Source organism: Vanacampus margaritifer, chromosome 12 (assembly GCF_051991255.1).
Source record: "Vanacampus margaritifer isolate UIUO_Vmar chromosome 12, RoL_Vmar_1.0, whole genome shotgun sequence".
NCBI lineage: Eukaryota > Metazoa > Chordata > Actinopteri > Syngnathiformes > Syngnathidae > Vanacampus > Vanacampus margaritifer.
The window spans coordinates 17,848,333-17,869,780 of record NC_135443.1 but is presented as its reverse complement, the minus strand read 5'-3'; the positions used below and the strand labels follow the sequence as shown (position 1 = coordinate 17,869,780).

The 21,448-nt window shown below is 39.4% G+C and overlaps 2 protein-coding genes and 1 long non-coding RNA gene across 8 annotated transcripts in view; 1 reads left to right on the top strand and 2 right to left on the bottom strand.

Moving 5' to 3' along the window:
- Positions 1–23: 23 nt before the first annotated feature.
- Positions 24–10,906, bottom strand: LOC144061264 (uncharacterized). Of its 4 annotated transcripts, none has more exons than XM_077581561.1 (6): positions 9,270–10,906; positions 6,080–6,122; positions 4,159–4,343; positions 3,703–3,910; positions 2,581–2,694; positions 24–794 (listed from the first exon to the last, which is right to left on the bottom strand). In XM_077581561.1, exons 1-5 carry the CDS (start codon positions 9,443–9,445, stop codon positions 2,611–2,613), a joined length of 696 nt encoding a protein of 231 aa, XP_077437687.1. In that variant the 5' UTR covers positions 9,446–10,906; the 3' UTR covers positions 24–794; positions 2,581–2,610. The 4 variants fall into 4 exon arrangements, 3 of the variants coding, with proteins under 3 accessions (XP_077437687.1, XP_077437688.1, XP_077437686.1); XM_077581562.1 differs by lacking the exon at positions 24–794 and adding an exon at positions 1,598–2,403; XR_013296136.1 differs by lacking the exon at positions 24–794 and having other exon boundaries at positions 2,416–2,694; positions 4,159–4,448.
- Positions 10,907–11,560: 654 nt separating this feature from the next.
- Positions 11,561–16,964, top strand: LOC144061266 (uncharacterized). The gene is made up of 2 exons (XR_013296147.1): positions 11,561–14,889; positions 15,662–16,964. It is a non-coding gene; the product is annotated as an uncharacterized LOC144061266 (long non-coding RNA).
- Positions 16,965–17,147: 183 nt separating this feature from the next.
- Positions 17,148–21,448, bottom strand: part of LOC144061263 (prominin-2-like) — a 40,045-nt gene continuing 35,744 nt past the window's right edge. For all 3 annotated transcript variants that reach the window (XM_077581557.1, XM_077581559.1, XM_077581556.1), the window contains 4 exons: positions 20,626–20,715; positions 20,417–20,529; positions 19,989–20,212; positions 17,148–19,664 (listed from right to left, as the gene is read on the bottom strand). In XM_077581557.1, coding sequence (XP_077437683.1) covers positions 19,651–19,664; positions 19,989–20,212; positions 20,417–20,529; positions 20,626–20,715 — 441 coding nt within the window. In that variant the 3' untranslated portion in view covers positions 17,148–19,650. The remainder of the gene's footprint in view (positions 19,665–19,988; positions 20,213–20,416; positions 20,530–20,625; positions 20,716–21,448) is intronic.

Here is a 21,448-nt window from a genome sequence, read left to right as displayed (position 1 = left end):
ACATAACAATTTGGTTCATTGATTGTGCTGCAAACTTGTCACGGTGTGGTCACGGAGCGGCGTGGTGTCTGTCGGCGTGTGAGGTGGAGGACCCAGGAGAACCACGTACTTTATTGTACCACAAACACTAACCAGGGTACTGGTTAGTAATAAATAAACAAAGAACTGAAAAGAAAGAAAGAAAGACAGACAGACACAGAGCGAGAGAGAGCGAGAGAGAGAGAGAGAGAGAGAGAGAGAGAGAACTCCGGGGGTGACCGTGACAAGCAGCAATGATCCCACGCCGACTGATCACCACCCGGGAATTAAATACACCCACACTAATTAGGGACTAGTCACACCTGGGGCCAGGCACAAGTGGCTGAGGGCCCGGATTGGTTAACCCGCGGAAGGGCGGGAACCCACTGAGGGCTCTCAACCAAAGCCAGATCTTCCCAGAAATGACAAAACTACACTAAAACGTTGATAGTTATTTGAATTGTCTTTTCGTACAAATGGACAATGAACTGTAATAAGAACCTATCTAGCGAAACATCAGAACTACATTATTTAAAGTAATGAAATAAAGATTTTGATCTATACCAAACCAAAACCAGTATCAGTTGTGGCTATGCAGTTCTTTAAATGGTCACTGAATTCTGTGTAATGGCTGTAGTGGCCAGGCAACTTTAAGTTTTGGAAGCATGTAGAAGATGTGGGATGTTCCGCTCTCACCACCTCCACTTTCATATCTGGCATGGGTATCTCCCATCCCACCCAGAACTTTAGGAGCCTTTTAAGATTCTCTTGAGACTCTTAAAAAAAAAATGAAGAAGAAAAAGTGAAATTAAGTTGTGCATACTATTGAGTAACAATAATCAATTTGAATACAGTTTTTATAATTGTTTTTATTTTATTTATGTATTTTTTGGGGGGTGAAAAAAACAGGGGTTCTGCAACAGGGAAAAAAAGTGATCCCTGCTAGAGGATGATCATTTAAGAAAATCAAATCACAGATGTTCCTATAAATAACTGATTAAAATTCTGCCTTGTAGCAATATGTGTATGCTTATGCTTAATACTCATAATACAACTTGTGTTCATAAACAAGAAAAAATGGTTAAAACAAACTTTTAACTCTTTCACTGCCAGACGTTTTCAGAAACGGGTTGTCCCCAGTGCCAGCCGATTTAAGCATTTTGACTGATCTTTCAAGGGCCACAGAAAATGTTGTGTTTGGACTATGGAAACACACATACTACCAAATGAAAGATTGGACTCTCAAAAAAAAAGTTTGTTTTTACCTTATTCCGTTCTTCAGTAATCAACAATAGAAAATGGTTACTTTCACCGAAATTCTGTTTTGAAACAAAAAACGGAGAAAAAGAGCTTTTTGTGAAACGATGTTATTTCATGCACTAGTGAATTCTACACTTCTTTTTGTCCATGAATGATGCCACAAACACCTAAATAGTGCTTTACTTCTGTAATACACCACCACCAACAATGAAAAAGTGTTTTTAGTTTGCAAAATACGTTTATTTCCATTCAACAGTGTAACAATTTGACAAAACAATTTCGCAAACTATTTACAAATGTGTGCAACTGTGGTACTACTTACAATTATGTGGATGTTTCAAATACAGTTTTTCTTTTTGTAACGCTCTCCTGCGTGCAAGAAGATGCAGCTGGACTTGCACAACACTTTACTTTCACTTTGTCCGTTTCGCGTGCAAACGTTACACTTTCTTGACGGCCTTTTTTTCCGGGGAATAAATAGCAAGTAGCAGACTGTACACACTCCTCCGATGAATATGCATTGGACTCGGGGCACTCTCCGTCGTCCGATTGAACGTCCGCCTGAACGTGCTCGGTTGTGCTCCGCGTTATGACGTCGTCATAGCCGCCGCGTCAACGCTTGCAACTTCGCCGTCAACCTCGGATTGACCATCATCATCATCGATGATGATCATCGTCGTCATCAATGCGCTGTCTTAGCGTTGGTCGATGCCTTTCGTCTTGTAAGTGTAGAGCTGCTTGCAAACGGGCGCCTTGTCCGTTTCCTCCCTCCTCCAACCAGCTCCCCCCCACGTCTCCTACTGCCGCGTCAATGCTTTCCAACCACGGAGTCATCATCATCATCGATGATGATCATCGTCGTCATCAATGTGCTCTTTATCGTTGGTCGATGCTTTTCGAATTTGAAAAAAAAAACGGCTCGGGCGTGAGCTGCTCGCAACCGGTCGCCATTTTTCCTTTGTCTTCCATTCCCATCTACTGCTCGACGCTCTAGCTCCGCCTCTACTGACGCCCACCCGATCTTGTCAAAAGAGTCATCGCTGCCCTCTAGGGGCCAAAAATAGTCATTAGGCTCAAAAAACCTGCTTGAAATTTTCAACACATCTCCAGAAGGCTTGCCGGCACCTGTTTCAAAAAAAAAAAAAATTGGATGACGTCTTTTAACGTCATTGGCAGCCCTCCGTAGGTTTTTACTTGACGTCATTTGACGTCAGTGGCAGTGAAAGAGTTAATTTTCAACCACATTTGAAAATCTGCATTTATGCATTACAAAATGTGTACAAATATCAACATGTAATTTACCTGTCCTCACAAACTGACGCAAGTACCCCATTATTCTACATCTACAGTCAACGAGTAACCATCTTCATCGTCCAACCCAGATTCCTCAGGCCATTTGATTAGGTCCAAAACAACCTAGGACAGCAAATGAGACAATCATTATGGCACCATAGTTGGCATTGAACCAATTCATTCTATTTTACAATTTTCTCTCTAATTTATACAAATGGTCAATCCACACATGGTGTTAATTGTGTGAAGGCTGATGTTGTGGTCTCAACAGCTTAACAATGAAATCTGTATCCTGCTGAGGGAAACAACATGTGATTGTTGATTTCTCGTCAGACTTTGTTCAAGGTTGGAATTGTTCACTGAGCTTTTACTATGCATAACTGTGATTTCCTACTGTGTACTGTGAACGCACCCTAAGTCCACTGCAGGAATGATTGCTGCTTTTTCTTCTGCTTCTTCACGAAAAACATTTGCTCTTGTCACAAAACGTTTCTAAAACTGAAAATTGAAAACCACACGTGTTCTTCATGTGCTTATTGAAAACATGCATAGGCAATGCCAATGCTGTTGCATAGCTTACGTGGGCGTCCAGCGAGCACTACACTTAATAAGCTTAATTAGTGCTTCATGCTTCTCCACGAGCAGTGCACGTCCAGCGAGCGCTTCAGTGCGTGAAGCTATCTTCTTGCGCCCTCTCGCACACACGCGGAAAGAGGCGTGTTGCTTACTTAAAGCGTTTTCCACATACTGGTAGATATAAAACAGAGTTGGTGGGCTGTCTCGTATTTTTTTTTTTTTAAGTACCGGTACTAAGAAAAAAATTATACTGAGCCGTTTTTGACACCAAAACATCAAGGTACGGTACTAGCACCAGTATCCCGTGCAACACTATTTTCATTACACTTTTGCGAAATACTTGTATTTAGACATGTCTCAAAAACAATTGGAGCGTAAATTTTTTGGGGCGATATTTGCATTTTTTGAAATTACAGTGTTTCCATTAACAGTTTGCTTTTGCGCAACTTGCATTTTGCGCAAATCTGAGGGTAATGGAAACACACATATACAGAAGGAAACAAAACATTAAAAAACAATACAAGACTCAAGTGTAGAATTGTCTTTTAGGCTTACCTCCGCGTGATCGGCATTGTCACCCATATTTATGGTCCTCCTCCCAAGACCCGCTTCCAAGAGAAAAATTTCCTCTTTTGGCGTTTTTTCTATGTTTGTAGATAGCAGACAGAACTGCAGTTCTATCAACTTACAGACAGAAACATTAAGAGGATTTGCCAAACTTCTTTTGCGCTTCTGACCTCGAGAAGCAAACACTGGGAAACATCTATGAAGCACAAAAAGTTTTTAATTAGTGAACATTAAATTGTCAAGGATCTGTCAGTGACTCAAAGACAAATATATATTCTAAATATATTATATTTAATGCATTTTTTTAATTCAATGGTACAAAGTTGTTTTTTAAAGCTACATACCACATGAGTACTCTCATTCTAAAATCGTAATATCGTTAACCAATGTAATATTGGCTTCCATTTTTCAAAAACAAGCTATCACATTGTAATGGTCACTTACCTCTGCATCTCTTGCTGCACTGTGCCTGGTCTGGCTATGACACTGCTGGTAGGCGTCATAGCTGCTGGTTGAACAGTGCGCTGGGATGTAGGTTGAGCAACAGGTGTAGAACTTGTGGTGCTTCCAAGCTGATGACTTAAGCAGTCAAGCAGCACACGGACTGCTGATTCCACATTTTGTATATTCTGAAAATATAGAGATATGTGAAGGCTACATACAGCAATTAGAGACAGCTGGAACATGAGATTTTTGAGTGACTAAAAGGATGTGTTGTCACATGTGAAGAACAGCTGAAAAATGAAAAGATACATTAATTAAATAATTGTTTAATGGATCAAATACAAGACATTCCCAAAAAAGAGGGGGAAACAACCAACTACAGCACTACAAATCACACAAAAGGGCTCATCTCGATTGTCTTAATTGAAACATACAACTAAGAGCTCCAAGTTGTCCCTCAAATCTTTGGAAGCAACTCAAAAGATGTTCTTATGCAGCCGTTTTAAGGAGGGAGTAAATTGTTTTAAAGACGCATCTTGGAACAAGGATGGACCACTGAAAAGATTTCATGGGTCAGCTTAAGTAACGGGTCCGCCGATAGATCCTCTAAGGAAGTCATATAGCTTCTTGATGTTGAGGTTTGAAAACCAGCTGGACTGTAAATAATCCTAAACTAATATTGCATTGTTTATCATATTGGATAGTATATCATATTTCAGATTTAATATACAGTAAATATTTTGTTGCAGTATGTCTGTTCTTTTTTGTGAAGTGTTTGATACTAATGACTTAATTATATGGGTGTTAAAAAAAAAAAGATTCAGCAATATATCACGAAATTACAGCGCACAGCACAATTCTTGAATCAATTTGATATGCGGCCGAATCTATTCTTAAAACTCAATTTTTTTAATGGAGATATTCAACCAAACGTCTTACTTTAGGGTTAGGGTTCATACGTTAAACATGGAATAATGTTATATTAATGGACATTAAGCCTTAATATTTTATTTCAATGCTGTTCAAACATCAAACAGATTTCAACAGATTGTTTGTTAAATACAGTGGCTCACAGTTATGAGCCTGAAGTTTAGTATTAGTAAATAAATAAATGTTCATACTAATCTTACAGGGTACACGTACAAGTTTACTGATGAGTATTTTCTAAATTTGAGTTAAAAACAAACAAACACACGCAATAAACAACTTATAGATTTGTATCAGGATTAATTGGTATTGAATAGAATCGTGACCTATGAATCATGATACGGATCAAATCGCCACGTACTAGGCAATTCACACCACTACTTAATTACACTGGCTCATGATTACCACATCTAAGAAAGTGATACCACCTACGCCTGAGGTATTTGTCAAATGACACAATCAAGGGATGACGTCTCATTTTCCTGAATTATTTACAAAAGGCCAGGTTTTTTTTTTTAAAGGTTGGTTGGGTTATTCGAAATGCTTGTCCTGTTTAGTGTAACAGTAGTAGTAGTACGGCATCATAACTGATCAATTAATATTAAAAATGTAAACTCCCATTAGTCCATTAGTTGTGATGTAACTATTGTATATATATATATATATATATATATATATATATATATATATATATATATATATATATATATATATATATATGCTATACATATAAACTTGCTACCGGTAACTCCCCTAAATTAAACTACATCAGGCTCACGACTTTGCGTTTAGACTACTGCATAACTATTACTTTGACAAGAACCGCACCAGGCCCATGGTGTGCGTGCTGAATAATGTATGCAAAGCAGACCTGAAAAGAACTCAGACGCTGAGTAAAAGCTACGAGACGCTCAAGGAAGCGCTGGTAAACTATGTCGACCACCCACTTAAAAAAAACCCATTAATGTCAAGTCAGTAGCGATATTCCGCTCACCTGCTGCTGCAGCGAAGAGCTGTTGCTCTGATCGGTCATTTTTCTAGAAGGCAAAACAAGATAAAGTACACTATGGAGTCAAATGTGTACATACATAACATCGATTCGGTGCATCTTCCCTGCAGTACCTGTCAATGGCGCATATGTCAGCGACATGAATTCGTTTGTTAGCCAGCTAACTTAATACAAGAAATAACAATTTTAACCAACACAGGGGAGCACCGCACTGCACCATTCTTGGCATATAATGAAGTAGTTTAGTTGTTCATTGTTGTCATAGCCACAGTATTCCAAAGCATGAGATGCAATTAAGTCCGTTGCGCCAGAAATGACGATAACGACTAGAATGCTTTAGCATGAAATCAAATGCCAGCTAGCTAGAAAGCGAAATATGTGATGCTAATCATAAAAACAGCGTTTAACTCTTTCACTGCCACTGACGTTTAACTCTTTCACTGCCACTGACGTTTAAAGTCCAATGCATATTCATCGGAGGAAGTGTGTACAGTCTGCTACTTGCTTTTTATTCCCACTTAAAGACGTCAAGTAAAAACCTACGGAGCACTGCCAATGACGTCAAAAGACGTCATCCAATGATTTTTTTTTTTTTTTTTTTTGAAACAGGTAGAGGAAACCCTTCCGCATGTCTGGTGAAAGTTTCCAGCCTGTCTGTTGTGCCTAATGACTATTTTTGGCCCCTAGAGGGCAGCGATGACTCTCTTTTGACAAGATCGGGTGGGCGTCAGTAGAGGCGGAGCTAGAGCGTCGAGCAGGAGATGAGAATGGAAGACAAAGGAAAAATGGCGGCCGGTCGCGAGGAGCTCACGCCCGAGACGTTTTTTTCAAAGACCAAAAGCATCGCTGAAAGAGCACATTGTTGACGACGATGATCATCATCGATGATGAAGATGAGGGTGGTGACTCCGTGGTTGGGAAGCATTGACGCGGCAGTAGAAGACGTTAGATGGAGCTAGATGGAGGAGGGAACGGGCAATGGCGAGCGTTTGCAAGCAGCTCTACACTTACAAGACGAAAGGCATCGACCAACGCTAAAATAGTACATTGATGACGACGATGATCATCATCGATGATGATGAAGGTGAATCCGAGCTTGACGGCGAAATTGGAACCGCTGACGCGGCGGCTATGACGGTGTCGTAACGCGGAGCGCAACCGAGCACGCACAGGCTGACGTTCGATCGGACAACGGAGAGTGCCCCGAGTCCAATGCATATTCATCGGAGGAAGTGTGTACAGTCTGCTACTTGCTTTTAATTCCCCGGAAAAAAAGCCCGTCAAGAAAGTGTAACGTTTGCTCGCAAAACGGACCAATGCGAAAGTGAAAGTAAACTGTTGTGCGAGTCCTGGCGTCTCCTTGCATGCAGGAGAGCGTTACAAAAGGAAAAACTGTATTTGAAACATCCACATAATTGTAAGTAGTACCACAGTTGCACACATAGTTTGTGAAATTGTTTTGTCAAATTGTTACACTGTTGAATGGAAATAAACGTATTTTGCAATCAAAAAACACTTTTTCATTGTTGGTGAAAGCGTTTTACAGAAGTAAAGCACTATTTAGGTGTTTGTGGCATCATTCATGGACAAAAAGAAGTGTACAATTCACTAGAGTGCATGAAATAACATCGTTTCACAAAAAGCTCTTTTTCTCCATTTTTTGTTTCAAAACAGAGAATTTCGGTGAAAGTAACCATTTTCTATTGTTGATTACTGAAGAACGGAATAAGGTAGAAACAAACTTTTTTTTTGAGAGTCCAATCTTTCATTTGGTAGTATGTGTGTTTCCATAGTCCAAACACAACATTTTCTGTGGCCCTTGAAAGATCAGTCAAAATGCTTAAATCGGCTGGCACTGGGGACAACCCGTTTCTGAAAACGTCTGGCAGTGAAAGAGTTAAAAGTTTGTTTTAACCATTTTTTCTTGTTTATGAACACAAGTTGTATTATGAGTATTAAGCATAAGCATACACATATTGCTACAAGGCAGAATTTTAATCAGTTATTTATAGGAACATCTGTGATTTGATTTTCTTAAATGATCATCCTCTAGCAGGGATCACTTTTTTTCCCTGTTGCAGAACCCCTGTTTTTTTCACCCCCCAAAAAATACATAAATAAAATAAAAACAATTATAAAAACTGTATTCAAATTGATTATTGTTACTCAATAGTATGCACAACTTAATTTCACTTTTTCTTCTTCATTTTTTTTAAGAGTCTCAAGAGAATCTTAAAAGGCTCCTAAAGTTCTGGGTGGGATGGGAGATACCCATGCCAGATATGAAAGTGGAGGTGGTGAGAGCGGAACATCCCACATCTTCTACATGCTTCCAAAACTTAAAGTTGCCTGGCCACTACAGCCATTACACAGAATTCAGTGACCATTTAAAGAACTGCATAGCCACAACTGATACTGGTTTTGGTTTGGTATAGATCAAAATCTTTATTTCATTACTTTAAATAATGTAGTTCTGATGTTTCGCTAGATAGGTTCTTATTACAGTTCATTGTCCATTTGTACGAAAAGACAATTCAAATAACTATCAACGTTTTAGTGTAGTTTTGTCATGTCTGGGAAGATCTGGCTTTGGTTGAGAGCCCTCAGTGGGTTCCCGCCCTTCCGCGGGTTAACCAATCCGGGCCCTCAGCCACTTGTGCCTGGCCCCAGGTGTGACTAGTCCCTAATTAGTGTGGGTGTATTTAATTCCCGGGTGGTGATCAGTCGGCGTGGGATCATTGCTGCTTGTCACGGTCACCCCCGGAGTTCTCGTTCTCTCTCGTTCTCTCTCGTTCTCTCTCGTTCTCTCTCGTTCTCTCTCGTTCTCTCTCGTTCTCTCTCGTTCTCTCTCGTTCTCTCTCGTTCTCTCTCGCTCTCGCTCTCTCTCTTCAGTTCTTTGTTTATTTATTACTAACCAGTACCCTGGTTAGTGTTTGCGGTACAATAAAGTACGTGGTTCTCCTGGGTTTTTCTGATGAAAGCTGAGAGTCCAATCTTTCATTTGGTAGTATGTGTGTTTCCATAGTCCAAACACAACAATTTCTGTGGACCTTGAAAGATCACTCAAAATGCTTAAATCGGCTGGCAGTGGGGACAACCCGTTTCTGAAAACGTCTGGCAGTGAAAGAGTTAAACAACAATATTTGAAAGAATGATGAAGTAACATAATACTTACCTTGTAATACCAGAAACCAAAAGAGACTGTAGTCTTCTTAATTGTATGTGGTTGGCGACGATGTGTCCTGCTTGTATCCTTCCGCGAGTCCCGCCACCGTCGTTCGCTAAACCAATGAGTTTGCGCTTCAGTCCGCTCAAATCCTTCTCACTTGATTGGTCAAAACAACCATCCATTGCACCAGAGCCCGCCTCCTTCTCTACGAGTACAAATCACGCCGCTCTACAAGTACAAATCAATTTGCCCCATACGTCGCGGTACATTTGGTGCAAAACTCACGTCACTGGAAAGCAGCAGAAAAACCACTTGTGACACCTAGTGGCGACTTCTTTGACTACAAGTTGTCATTTCTACAAGTACAAATCACAACTTTTACAGATACAAATTTACACTTTCAGTACAGGTACAATTTTTTTTTTGTACAGGTACAAATCATGACTTTTACAGGTACAAATTTGTTTTTACAGATACACATTTTTTTTTTACAGATACAAATTTTTATTACAGATACAAAAATTTTTTTTCCAGGTACAAATTTTTATTACAGATACAATTTTTTTTTTTTTTTTTTTACAGGTACACATTTTTTTTACAGGTACAAATCACGACTTTTACAGATACAAATTTAGACATTTTTTTACAAGTTAGTTTTGCACCATATTTACCTCCATAGAAAGGAATCACTCACCACCAGCACACTGTCTTACGTACTCAGAAAGAGGCGTTCCCAGTCCCCACCAATATGGCCAGCCGCGTGGGATTGTGGGATATGTTACTATTTTTAGCACAAAGGTGAGAACCCTCAATAAGCAGTTTGATTTCACCATGTAAAGGAAGCGTTGCATTGCGGAAATCAGAAATACCCGGATGTTCGGAACTGTCCATATCGATGAATCACAAATTTATGCACTAAACGTGCATACACGAATGAGCTCCCCTGTGAGTTTCTGGAACTGATGTTAAGCTTTCTTACTAACAGTTGTCTCATTCTTACATCCAGTGGGTAGGTTCCACATGAGGATGTTAAGGATCACAGCAGTAGTCCAAATGATGACCCAGAGTAAACTGAGTGTCTCAGCCCAGGAAAATTGATGTCTGGTGGAATTTTACACCTTGCTTACAAATAAGACTGGCCACAACATTGGGGACTTAAACTGCACAATCTGAAGGATCAAACCCACAAGCCAGTTCGAAAATTCGCTTACCCATAATGGAAGTGTTATTCCTCAGAAATGTTGTAGAACGGTGTTATTTGTAAAAGTTAAACCCTCATGCCGTAAAATAAAAATCTCTCTTGCCTTGGCGTAATGGTGAACAAGGCGTTTACAGCCTGATACTGCCACCTAGTGGCACTTCATAGGTTTTTAATGGAATAATGAGTAACCAACCATTCCAAACTGCTTAATCAACTATCATATAGAGCGCATTGTAGCTTAACTGAGCGGCCAGACTCTCTGCTGCATTGCGCCAAGTTCTATTTGTGGTATACTTTCCCAGTACTAGTCCTCTTCTGTGCATGGTGGCACTGGCATCACAATAAGTCAAATCTTTTACATGCTAATAATTTTTATTTGCTACTAAGTACTTATGGCAACGTATTCTCTTTGTCACGTTTAAAAAATAAAGGTCAACGCATGTATGTTGAAGACATTTAACATTTTCAATTTGATGTTTTACTGTTTTTGAATTTACTTATAGGCATATCAATGTGATATAAGCATGAGTGTTTAAAAGAATACAGTGGGATGGTGATTTTGTGAACTTTATTTGATCTTTGTACCCTCAAATGCTGTTGGAGGGGCAATGTGCATGATGTTGTCAGAGTTTCTTGACATTTAGGGACTGAAGGTCTGGGGTCAGATTTTGATTACTTCTGTTCCCCCAATCAAGAAGGGGAACTGTATAAAGATGTCTGTTTACCATCAACATTACACCTTTGTTCAATCTAGGAGATGACATGTCTGCCCTTTGTTCAATCATGAGCCAGGAGGAGGAACCTTTTATCTTTTTTGTATAAATGAGTCGATGTTCATACAATTGTCACACACTTGGAATCATCACGTTGCATTCTGATGTGATATTCTGACTGTGTCTTTAGAGGCCTCTAAATAAATTCTTGCAGGAAAACTTCTTCATCAGATCTCGGATACAATGATTTTGAACACGTAAAGATTACACTTAATATAGTAATCAACATATTCCTTCATTTTGGTGACCCCGACGAGCGACGTTGCGAGCTGTGGCGTTCACGGACGGATGCAATTCCAGGCGCCTAATTAATTACGGTGAGTGGACATTTATCCACGTTTGAGGAATTGTGTCTGTTTCGAGTCGCTGCAGCTGGTATTCGTCTTGAAAAATTACATTGTGATGAGATCTGTGTGAAAAGGTGTTAGTAAAATTTGAAGTCGTTGTGTTGGACACGAAGTCCCTGATTTCGGATTTTACTACGGTGTTCGAACTGTACACGTACGTGGTGACGACAGCATTGTTTACGGAAGTGTCGTTACGTTGGTTGTCTCGCTGAAAGGGAAACACAGGCAGACGCAGCGGGTTGCGCCGCTGCTAAGAAGTCGAAAGATTCTTGAATAAATTTGATATTAAAAAGTATAAATGGACACAGCGTACGTACGCCGCTGTTATAAATTTGGTACTAAGAGGCACAGGTAGACGCAGCGGACTTCTCGCCGCTGTTAAGAAACCGTTAGATTCTTGAATAGATTTGTTCAGCTGGTAGACACATGCGCAGATGAGATACGTAACGTTACGATGATGGTGCACAATTAAGCCGGATTGTTGCAAACGGGCTGAAGCAGGCGTTTTATTAAAAATTACAGGAAACACACGGCAGTCTCGTTCTAAAGGAATCTTAGAGATTGTAAGTCCCTGCATTTCTGAGGCAATTGTTAAGTACATGTAGAGTTGGAAACAACTTTTCGCTGCGAAGGAGCCAAGAGACTGCTTTGTGATCGTCTTAAAGCAGTATTTTTTCCGGGCTACAGGTTGACGCATAGCTTTTATTATTTATGAATGCTATTGCTAAGAAATCGAGAGATCGCGATATTTTTGTTTTTGGATAATTTTGTTTAGCTGAAAGGAGCGCTCCGCCGTCTAAAACGGCATATGATATTGAATTTCCACGGCGAATGTAGGAGTACTGCTGTGTGAGAAGTAAGCCCGTGAAGATCCTGGATATATTTGTTGAAGTCGCGCAAAAGGTATTTAATATCTGTTTCGTTTTCGTCTTGTTTGTGTTTGTCTGGAAAAAAAAAAAAAAAGAAAAATATTTTTTTGGGGGGATTAAGGAGAATACTTTTGATCTGTTATATCGTAGTATAATAAGTGAGACGTCACTGACTTTATAAATATTAAAAACGACTAATTACTACATATTATGGACGGAAAAAATTGACTGTAACTAAGGAGGTTTGCATAGACTTCCGGTCGAGAGTCAGAATTGGTCGCTAAGCGAACAGTGAGTTCATGATGCTGGACGCATTTCCACCACGGCGTCAACGTAAGTATGAAACTCTTTTAAATGTATGAATGCGCACGAATTGTGATAGTGGTTGGTTCTCACCGTTGTAAAATGTGGTGTGTTTGTGGAACTTGATTGTGTAAACAGCGCCAGACGCTGATTACCTCCGTGAAAAACACTTCTATAAGTTTCTTCGAATGGAAGAAAAGTTAGACGGTGCGCAGATGGCGGTGTTAAGTGATTTTGAGAATGAGGAAACTGATGCTAAGCTAGCGGCTCTGCTCAGCGTACAAGTTTTGCGCAGGAGATGAGTTTTTGGTAAGATGCTACCGTGCGAATCTGTTTTTAAGGCTAAGGATGAGTTAGCTGCGGGCAGCCGCATCTGTTAAGAAATTGGAACATAAATTGGATGAAGTGTTGACTGTGAAAGATGACCCGGGGGGAAAATTTGAACCAAGCGAGAGCTCTTGGCTTAGAAATGAATTGTTGAGTGTACGCATTTGTTTATTTGTTAAGCTCCATGGTGTGTTGTGGCCACGCGGTTTTTCGTTGTTTGTTTTAAATTGTGCGCGACGTGTCTGTGTCGCAGCCGTAACGTTGCGATGGATTGTGCGCGAATAAGTCGACATTTGAGCTATAAGTACGTGGTGAAGTTATTATTAGACGAATAAACGGTGTATTTTACAAATGAGTGCGCACTTCGGAGAGGTTTGTGTTCGTCTGTGGTTCAACAACTGAGACGCCACTGAATTAAGTTGAGGAGTGTGTGTTGTGTGAGTGTTTGTTGAAACTATGAATATGTGAAGCATGTGTGAATTGTGAGTTTAAAGGGGGGATTTGATTTCTTCTTGTTTTTGTGTTTTTTCTCCTCAATGCCTTTATGACAAGGGAGAGGAAACTGAAGTTACAGTAAGTGAAAGAAGGACTGAGTTTGTTGGAAGGCAGGTATTTTGTGTCTCCAAAAATGAGCGAGATAAGATAGGATGTATATGAATGGCGTTTTGTAGGAAAGAAAGAAAAGATGGGTGGAAAGTAATTTTTTCCCTCCAAAATTCTTTGTCCTCAAAAAAGAGTGAAAAAGAATGGTAAGCAGGAAATCTGCATATTTTGAAAGTAGGGGAGAATTCTGCCTTTGTCTGTGACAATTTTTAAAGCTCTTCCCCCCACGCTTGATTAGGGACTAAAGGTCTGTGAGGATGGGGGCCGTGAGCTGCTGTTTTAAGAAGGTGGTGATTTGTACTGTTGTCTGTTAAAATTAAATTAAACTAAATAAAAAGGAAAGGGGGTGTGATAAGTTTAGTCCTCTCTCCCATTGTCTCCATTTGGGAGACTTGTAGTCTGTTGTGTGTGTGAATAGCAGGGGTCGTCTAAGGCTAAATCAAATTGTTCCTGTTATGCGGAAGGACATAGAGGTCTAGGTGTTAACTACAGGCCACTCTCATATTATTTTTAAAATAAAGTAGGGATTTTGTTTTGTTTTTCTGATTATAACTCGTTTCTTTTACTAGTTGAGATGGCAGATATTTGGAAGATTTGTGACCTGCAGTAGATTAATGGGGTTGTTTAAAAAAAAAATAATAATAATAATAATAATTCTTCTCTTCCTGACCCTAAAAGTCCTCCGCTGCAGTATCTTAATTTACATCTGCTTAAGTTGGTTGTTTTTCTAATCTACAGGATTCAAATTTACATTACAAACTCTTGCCTCAAAGGCTTTTGTTTTTATGGCTCATGGCTAGCTCAGCTGGAGATCTTTTTATAGTTCTGGTGTTGGCCAAATTGTCACAATTTGGTTGTTTTTTAATCTACAGGACACAAGGTGTCTGTTTTTCCTCTTTGAAGCAGCAATTTGGAAGCGGCTGCAGTTTTCACATTCAGGTCTGAAATGATCAAAATTGATCTTTATCAGATGGGGGAATGATTGGTCTGTCTGAGTTTGTTGAAAAGGAAGTCTGATGTGAGAATGATTGGTCTGTCTGATGTGAGAATGACTGGTCTGTCTGTGTATCAAAAGGAAGTCTGATGTGAGAATGAAGTTTGGTGTGAGGAATTTTACAGGCAGCGAATGGGGAGGATTTGACCATGGGAGGAAACGTAAGTTCTACAAAGATGACAAAAGACGACCCTTATAGCAGAAATACGGTAAGTATGTTCCATCTCAGAAACGATTGAAAAGTATAATTTCTAGAGCCCATGGAATATGCCATTTAGGTGTGGAAGGAACATTGACACACCTGGGTGACATTTTTTCATGAGACAAGTTGTTAAAAATGAACTGCAGTGTTTATTTAAGGTTTGAGTATAAATCTCTTCTCAGACTGTTCATGGCCCGGCCGGACATGAATAGTTCTGAGTTAAGATGATGTTGTTTTTAAATGATTTACACTGCTATAATAAGAAACCAGCGTTAAAAATACAGAAATTTGATGTACGACAAAGAGCACATTTATGCTAAAATCTACAACAGTAAATATCATGGTAAAATATTTGATTAATCATTATCTACCATCATAAGGGTTTCCTAGGAAGATTGGATCAGACAAACCCACTTGAAAAAACAAAACTTCATAAGATATAGAAAAGGCATTGAGATTAAAACATATTTGATTTAGTATATTATCTCTGATCTCAAGGACATTAAAGAAAAATAGAAATATTAAACAATTGGCCTCATAAAGTTTCAATGGCAACAAGACTTTCATTATTATGCCATTGAATGTACAAATGTCATTAAACGGATTCTGTTTGAATGCCACAACAAAAATAACTTTTTCCGTGTCCAACAGCATGTTTCAGGACCTACAGAACTTAAACAATTAACATTTGCTAACAAAAAACCAGGTGCTCTTTTCAAAGTAAAGAATGAAGACTATGTATGTTATGAGTGACTAAATGAAAATGATTTTGCACACAGATTGGTTTGCTGATCATAATGGTGGGGGCCACATCCACCACATGTGAGCCAAGAGGTCCCAGGCTCATCAAATCACATCAATTGACTGAGGGGGTTGACTAAGCTGCTGATCTGCGTCCACACCAATTGGAGCCATCTAACGGATCCCACCACACCCGGTTCCAGTGTCTACCTGACAAGCTGCCCAAGGACGCAGAGGAAAGAAGATTCATTGGAGTGCCTTTTCCATGGGCAAAGATGGGCACAGTTGATTCGCCTGGAAAAGCTGATCAAGTGTCAATCTGCTGGTGAAAGGGGGAAATCACTCAATGGTGATTTGAATCACATGCCCCTTTTCATCAATTCACAAGGAAAGAGTCACACTGGGAATGAAGTCCCGTGACCTTTCCTGCGATCTCTGGCAGTGAGCCAGGGTTCGGAAAGAGGCTGACAAACGCCTCTTCTTAAAAAAAAAAAAATAAAAAATTTTTGACCAACTTTTCATTCAACAAGACCCTCATCAGGAGATGGCTTCGAGGGACGGACACATCTGCTATTGCGTCGTGACACTTAACCACATCACATAGTGTTATGCCTCACATTTATTATGCCCCTTCCACTGATTTTTTTAATGAATCAAACTGAATTTTGACTGCTAAGCCCCTCTATCTATCTTTCTCTCTCTCTCTCACCTGCTATTCTTATTTTCTGAACTCCACACATAAACATTGCTTCATTTTTGCGACGATCAAGATCCGCGCTGGACTTTCTCTCTAGACTATGGTGGGATTAAATGTCCGGTTTTTGAACTTATAGAAGTTCAATGGTAGGACTGAAGACATTTAACATTTTCAATTTGATGTTTTACTGTTTTTGAATTTACTTATAGGCATATCAATGTGATATAAGCATGAGTGTTTAAAAGAATACAGTGGGATGGTGATTTTGTGAACTTTATTTGATCTTTGTACCCTCAAATGCTGTTGGAGGGGCAATGTGCATGATGTTGTCAGAGTTTCTTGACATTTAGGGACTGAAGGTCTGGGGTCAGATTTTGATTACTTCTGTTCCCCCAATCAAGAAGGGGAACTGTATAAAGATGTCTGTTTACCATCAACATTACACCTTTGTTCAATCTAGGAGATGACATGTCTGCCCTTTGTTCAATCATGAGCCAGGAGGAGGAACCTTTTATCTTTTTTGTATAAATGAGTCGATGTTCATACAATTGTCACACACTTGGAATCATCACGTTGCATTCTGATGTGATATTCTGACTGTGTCTTTAGAGGCCTCTAAATAAATTCTTGCAGGAAAACTTCTTCATCAGATCTCGGATACAATGATTTTGAACACGTAAAGATTACACTTAATATAGTAATCAACATATTCCTTCAATGTTCACTCATGCTTTTTACAGTGTGTCTTGGTCTCATTCTACTGTATATTTTAAATGTTTGTATATGCATTATATATTCATTGGGATGTTTTAGTAGCTCACCAGTAATGAGATATTATATATTTTATTGAACAAACTACAGGGAAAAAAACAAGTACTACAACAACAATTGAATATTACAGCCTGTTTTCATTAAATAAGGTGTGACAGTTGTTGCAAAGGAGTCTGATTGCTCTGTTCAACAGATTTTGCGGTACGCGAATATAATTTCTCAGTGTATTTACAAGATTTTTGGTGGGCTTAAGCATCGAGGACGTGTACAGTCATGGCCAAAAGTTTTGAGAATGACAAATAATTTTCACAAAATCTACTGTCTCATTTTTTATGGCAATTTGAATGTACTCCAGAATGTTATGCAGTGATCAAATGAATTTAAATTACTTTCCAAGCCACTAGTTGCCATTCATCAGATCATCAAGAACTTCAAGGAGAAAGGTTTCAGGGTGCCCAAGAAAGTTCAGCAAACGGCAGGACTGTTTCCTAAAGTGGATTCAGTTGCGGGATCAGGCCACCACCAGTGTGGCGCTTGCTCAGGAATGCCAGCAGGCGGGTGTGAGTACATCTGCACGCACAGTGAGGCGAAGACTTTTGGTGGATGGCCTGGTGTCAAGAAGGGCAGCAAAGCAGCCCCTACTCTCCAAGAAAAACATCAGGGACAGACGGATACTCTGCAAAAGGTACAGGGATTGGACTGCTGGGGACTGGGGTAAAGTCCATTTTCTCTGATGAATCCCCTTTACGATTGTTTGGGGCATGTGGGGGAAAAAAAACTTGTCCGGAGAAGAAAAGGCGAGCGGGTTGCTTCTTAGCCAGGGGAATGGGCTCACTCACAATTTTGGCTAAAAACAAAGATTTTGGTGACCAACAATTCCTTTTCCAGCATGATGGAGCACCTTGCAAAAGTGATAACTACGTGGCTCAGAGAGATCAACATTTTGGGTCCATGGCCAGGAAACTCCCCAAACCTTAATCATCCCATTGAGAACTTGTGGTCAACCGTCAGGAGGCGGGTGGATAAACAAAAACTGACAAATTCTGACAAACTCCAAGCATTGATTGTGCAAGAATGGGCTGCCATCATGCCAGAGCGAATTGCAGAGGTATTGAGAAAAAGGGTAGACACTGCAAATTCTGACAATTTGCATTAGGGATGTGCCAAAAAATCGATTCTCATAAGAAACGCGATTCTCATTTAGTACGATTCAGAATCCATTTAAATGTCCCTAAATTGATTTTATTTTAATTATTTTATACTGTCTTCCCTTTGTTTGTGTGTGCCTTTATTGGGAGCGCTGTTCATGTTGTACCCAATTTGGCCACTTAGGGGCAGTGTGGTTCCACACGGTCTGATACACTGTTAGTTGTAGCCACATTAGGGAGTAGAAGGAAAAAGTCACAATCAAGTCACGATCAAGTTATTCCAATAAAAGTTGTTTTTTTGCAGCGTGGAGCCGTTCTTTGGAGTGATAAAAGTGCTGCGAGTAGCGCGCTAATTAGCATTAGCGAGTCAGACTGGAGTAGATTACAATTCCTTGCACATCTATAGATTAAAGCAAAAATCATTGTCAATCAAATCATTTTGAATCAAAAATTGTTCTTAATCGAAAATCAATTCTGAATCAAATCGCACACCCAAAAATCGGAATCGAATCATGAGACATTGAAAGATTCCCACCCTTAATTTGCATACATTTCATTTAATAGTCAATAAAAGCCTTTGACACTTGTGAAATGATTCTAATTATACTTCAGTATATAAGCTAATAAAAAGATATAAAACACTTTGTGAAAACCAATACTGTCATTCTCAAAACTTTTGGCCACGACTGTACAACACATACAATGACTTTGTAGCAGTTTTGTACCAGTATAAAGTGTTCTCCACACAAGCGTTTGGGCTCAAATTTGGACAAGACCACATTAAGTGCTGCCTGCGTCACATGACCACAATTGCAAAACTGTCCAAAACAATCAGTAGAAAATCACTTTTATTGTTAAGCCAAAAAGAGGTCACCTTTCTTTTGCACCAAAATCAATCAGGAAATTGTGCAGATTTTTCAAAAAGTGCAACTTGAAATGAATTGTCCTCATTTGGTGGGCAGGATTGTAGCAGCAACATTTGGAACGGTTGGGGACCTGCAGTGTAGGTCACGCATTGTGACCAATCATAAAACTTTACTCTAACGAAAACTCATGCTACCTGTTTCATATTGGGTAACCATCTAATTCATTGGTTCTCAGACCCGATCCTCGAGTACTGCTATCCAGCCTGTTTTCCATCTCCCCAGCCAACACAGCTGAGGATCGTTATCACTTATCAGGCTTCATGCAGTAGTGATGGGCATGAATTTTTGGAATCAGTTCATTAAAAAGAACCGTTCAAAAGATTTGTTCATCGAATCGTTCGACTACTTTTTTTCATACTCGCAATGCATTGTGGTCTATATCAACCCGGTTGAGTGCTTTACAGAATTATTTTCTAATGTCTTTAGTTGTCCAACTCTCGCCGTCGTCACTCTGGAGATGGGGATCATGTCCTCACGCCGTCAATCTAATTTCTTGTCACTGGAAACAACACATCAGCACGCCAGAAATACTTAGTTGGGTTGTCATAAATGTATTCATTTAAATATGGGATTCCTGATTAGAGCTGACATTTATCAATATGGAAGGTGGACAATTCTATTAATACCATTTGACTCATGTGGTAAAATGAATGGATGGATGGATAAATAAATAATTCAACCAAATCCAGTTCATTAGCAAATTAGATTGGAATAAATACATTTTGCCTAGATTACAATTACTTTAGTTTCATGTTATTTGTTCTCTTGGGGCCGGTCTTGCTCATGAGTTTTTTATTTATTTTTTATTTTGTGGGATAAATACCTTTTAACTTCTGTTTGTGATTAGGTCCTGAACTTCCGCCTTGTCTCGCTGCTTGTCTGCTGCGGGATCCTGCCTCCACCGATACTGAACTTCTGCCTTGTCTCGCTGCTTGTCTGCTGCGGGATCCTGCCTCCACCGATACTGAATTTCCGCTTTGTCTCGCTGGTGGTCTGGAGTGGGTTTCTACATCCACCATACTAACCCCGGAATGTGATGAGTCGCTCCTTTAAAAAACAAAACAAAAAAAAACTTAAAAACAAGTATCATATTTACGTTGAAATCAAGAAAGGCTGTCATATTATTTAAATAAATTACTACATCAAAATATTTCTACATATCAGTATTTGGATCGTGTGAGGTCGGAGTCATTTTCCAAAAAATGTTCATATGAGTTAAGGCTGCGCGGACACTAGAGTAAATGTACTCACTCCTTGGGATCAGTGTGATTCATTTTCCTGTAGTACTTTGCTAGTTTCATGGAGAGTATGATGCTGGGGACAAAGAAAGTCACGCACCAGCCGAGACTGAACCAGAAGGCATTCTAAAGGTAAGCAGAAGACATGCAATGTACAGTAGCTCCAATCCCAAATAAGTCATTTGGATCTGGTATTTCCTGACGTCGTAGTTTTTGAGTTACCAGAGACGACACAAGGGAAAAACACAGGATGCTCTCAGCAGAGTCCACGGCAGCAGCCAGAGGACCGCAGCGGCCCAAATTCTCCGTAACCTGAAGAGGGGGGGTTGAAGGTTTGTTATTTTCTATTTACCTTGGTAAATTACTTATATTGTAAGCTACGTGGTTTTTAACCATTTGCTGGTTGATTAGCTTGCTAGTTTCATAGCTAGCATGGTAATTAGTTGCTTTGTTAACGAGCTATTTAGTTTGTGGCTAATATTGGAAATCGCATTTATCCCACTCGGATTGTCAGTTACGACCTCAAAAGCATTTCAGGTCAAACTTATGTAAAATGACTAAATTAATATCAAATATTGTTTATAATAAAAGTATAGCAAATTAAGGATTTCTTAAATAATGCTGAAGTTTAGGGGAATGTATAGTAGACAAATACAGACCCCATTAATAATTACAGAAAAATGCAATCAGAATAATGAATAAGGTTGGCTACAGAGAATCAACTAATCAATTACCAATAGGCTCTGAGTCTGGTATTTTAAAATGTATGGATATCGTGTGTTTGGAAATGCTTTGTAATAATTTGCCCAAAAATATCCTTACAATAGCCTTTTTGTTTAACCATTTATAACCGAAACATCTTCTAATTAGTAGATTAACCTTCGTTGTTCACAACGGGTGAACAGCCAGCCTGTAGCCAAGAGTTTTCGGACTTGATTGTGACATTTAGATATTGTTACATCCCTACTGATTGATGTATTGCAAACACAGCTGAGGTCAAAGCAGAAACACTACTTATAATAATGATCAAAGTATATTTCGTATA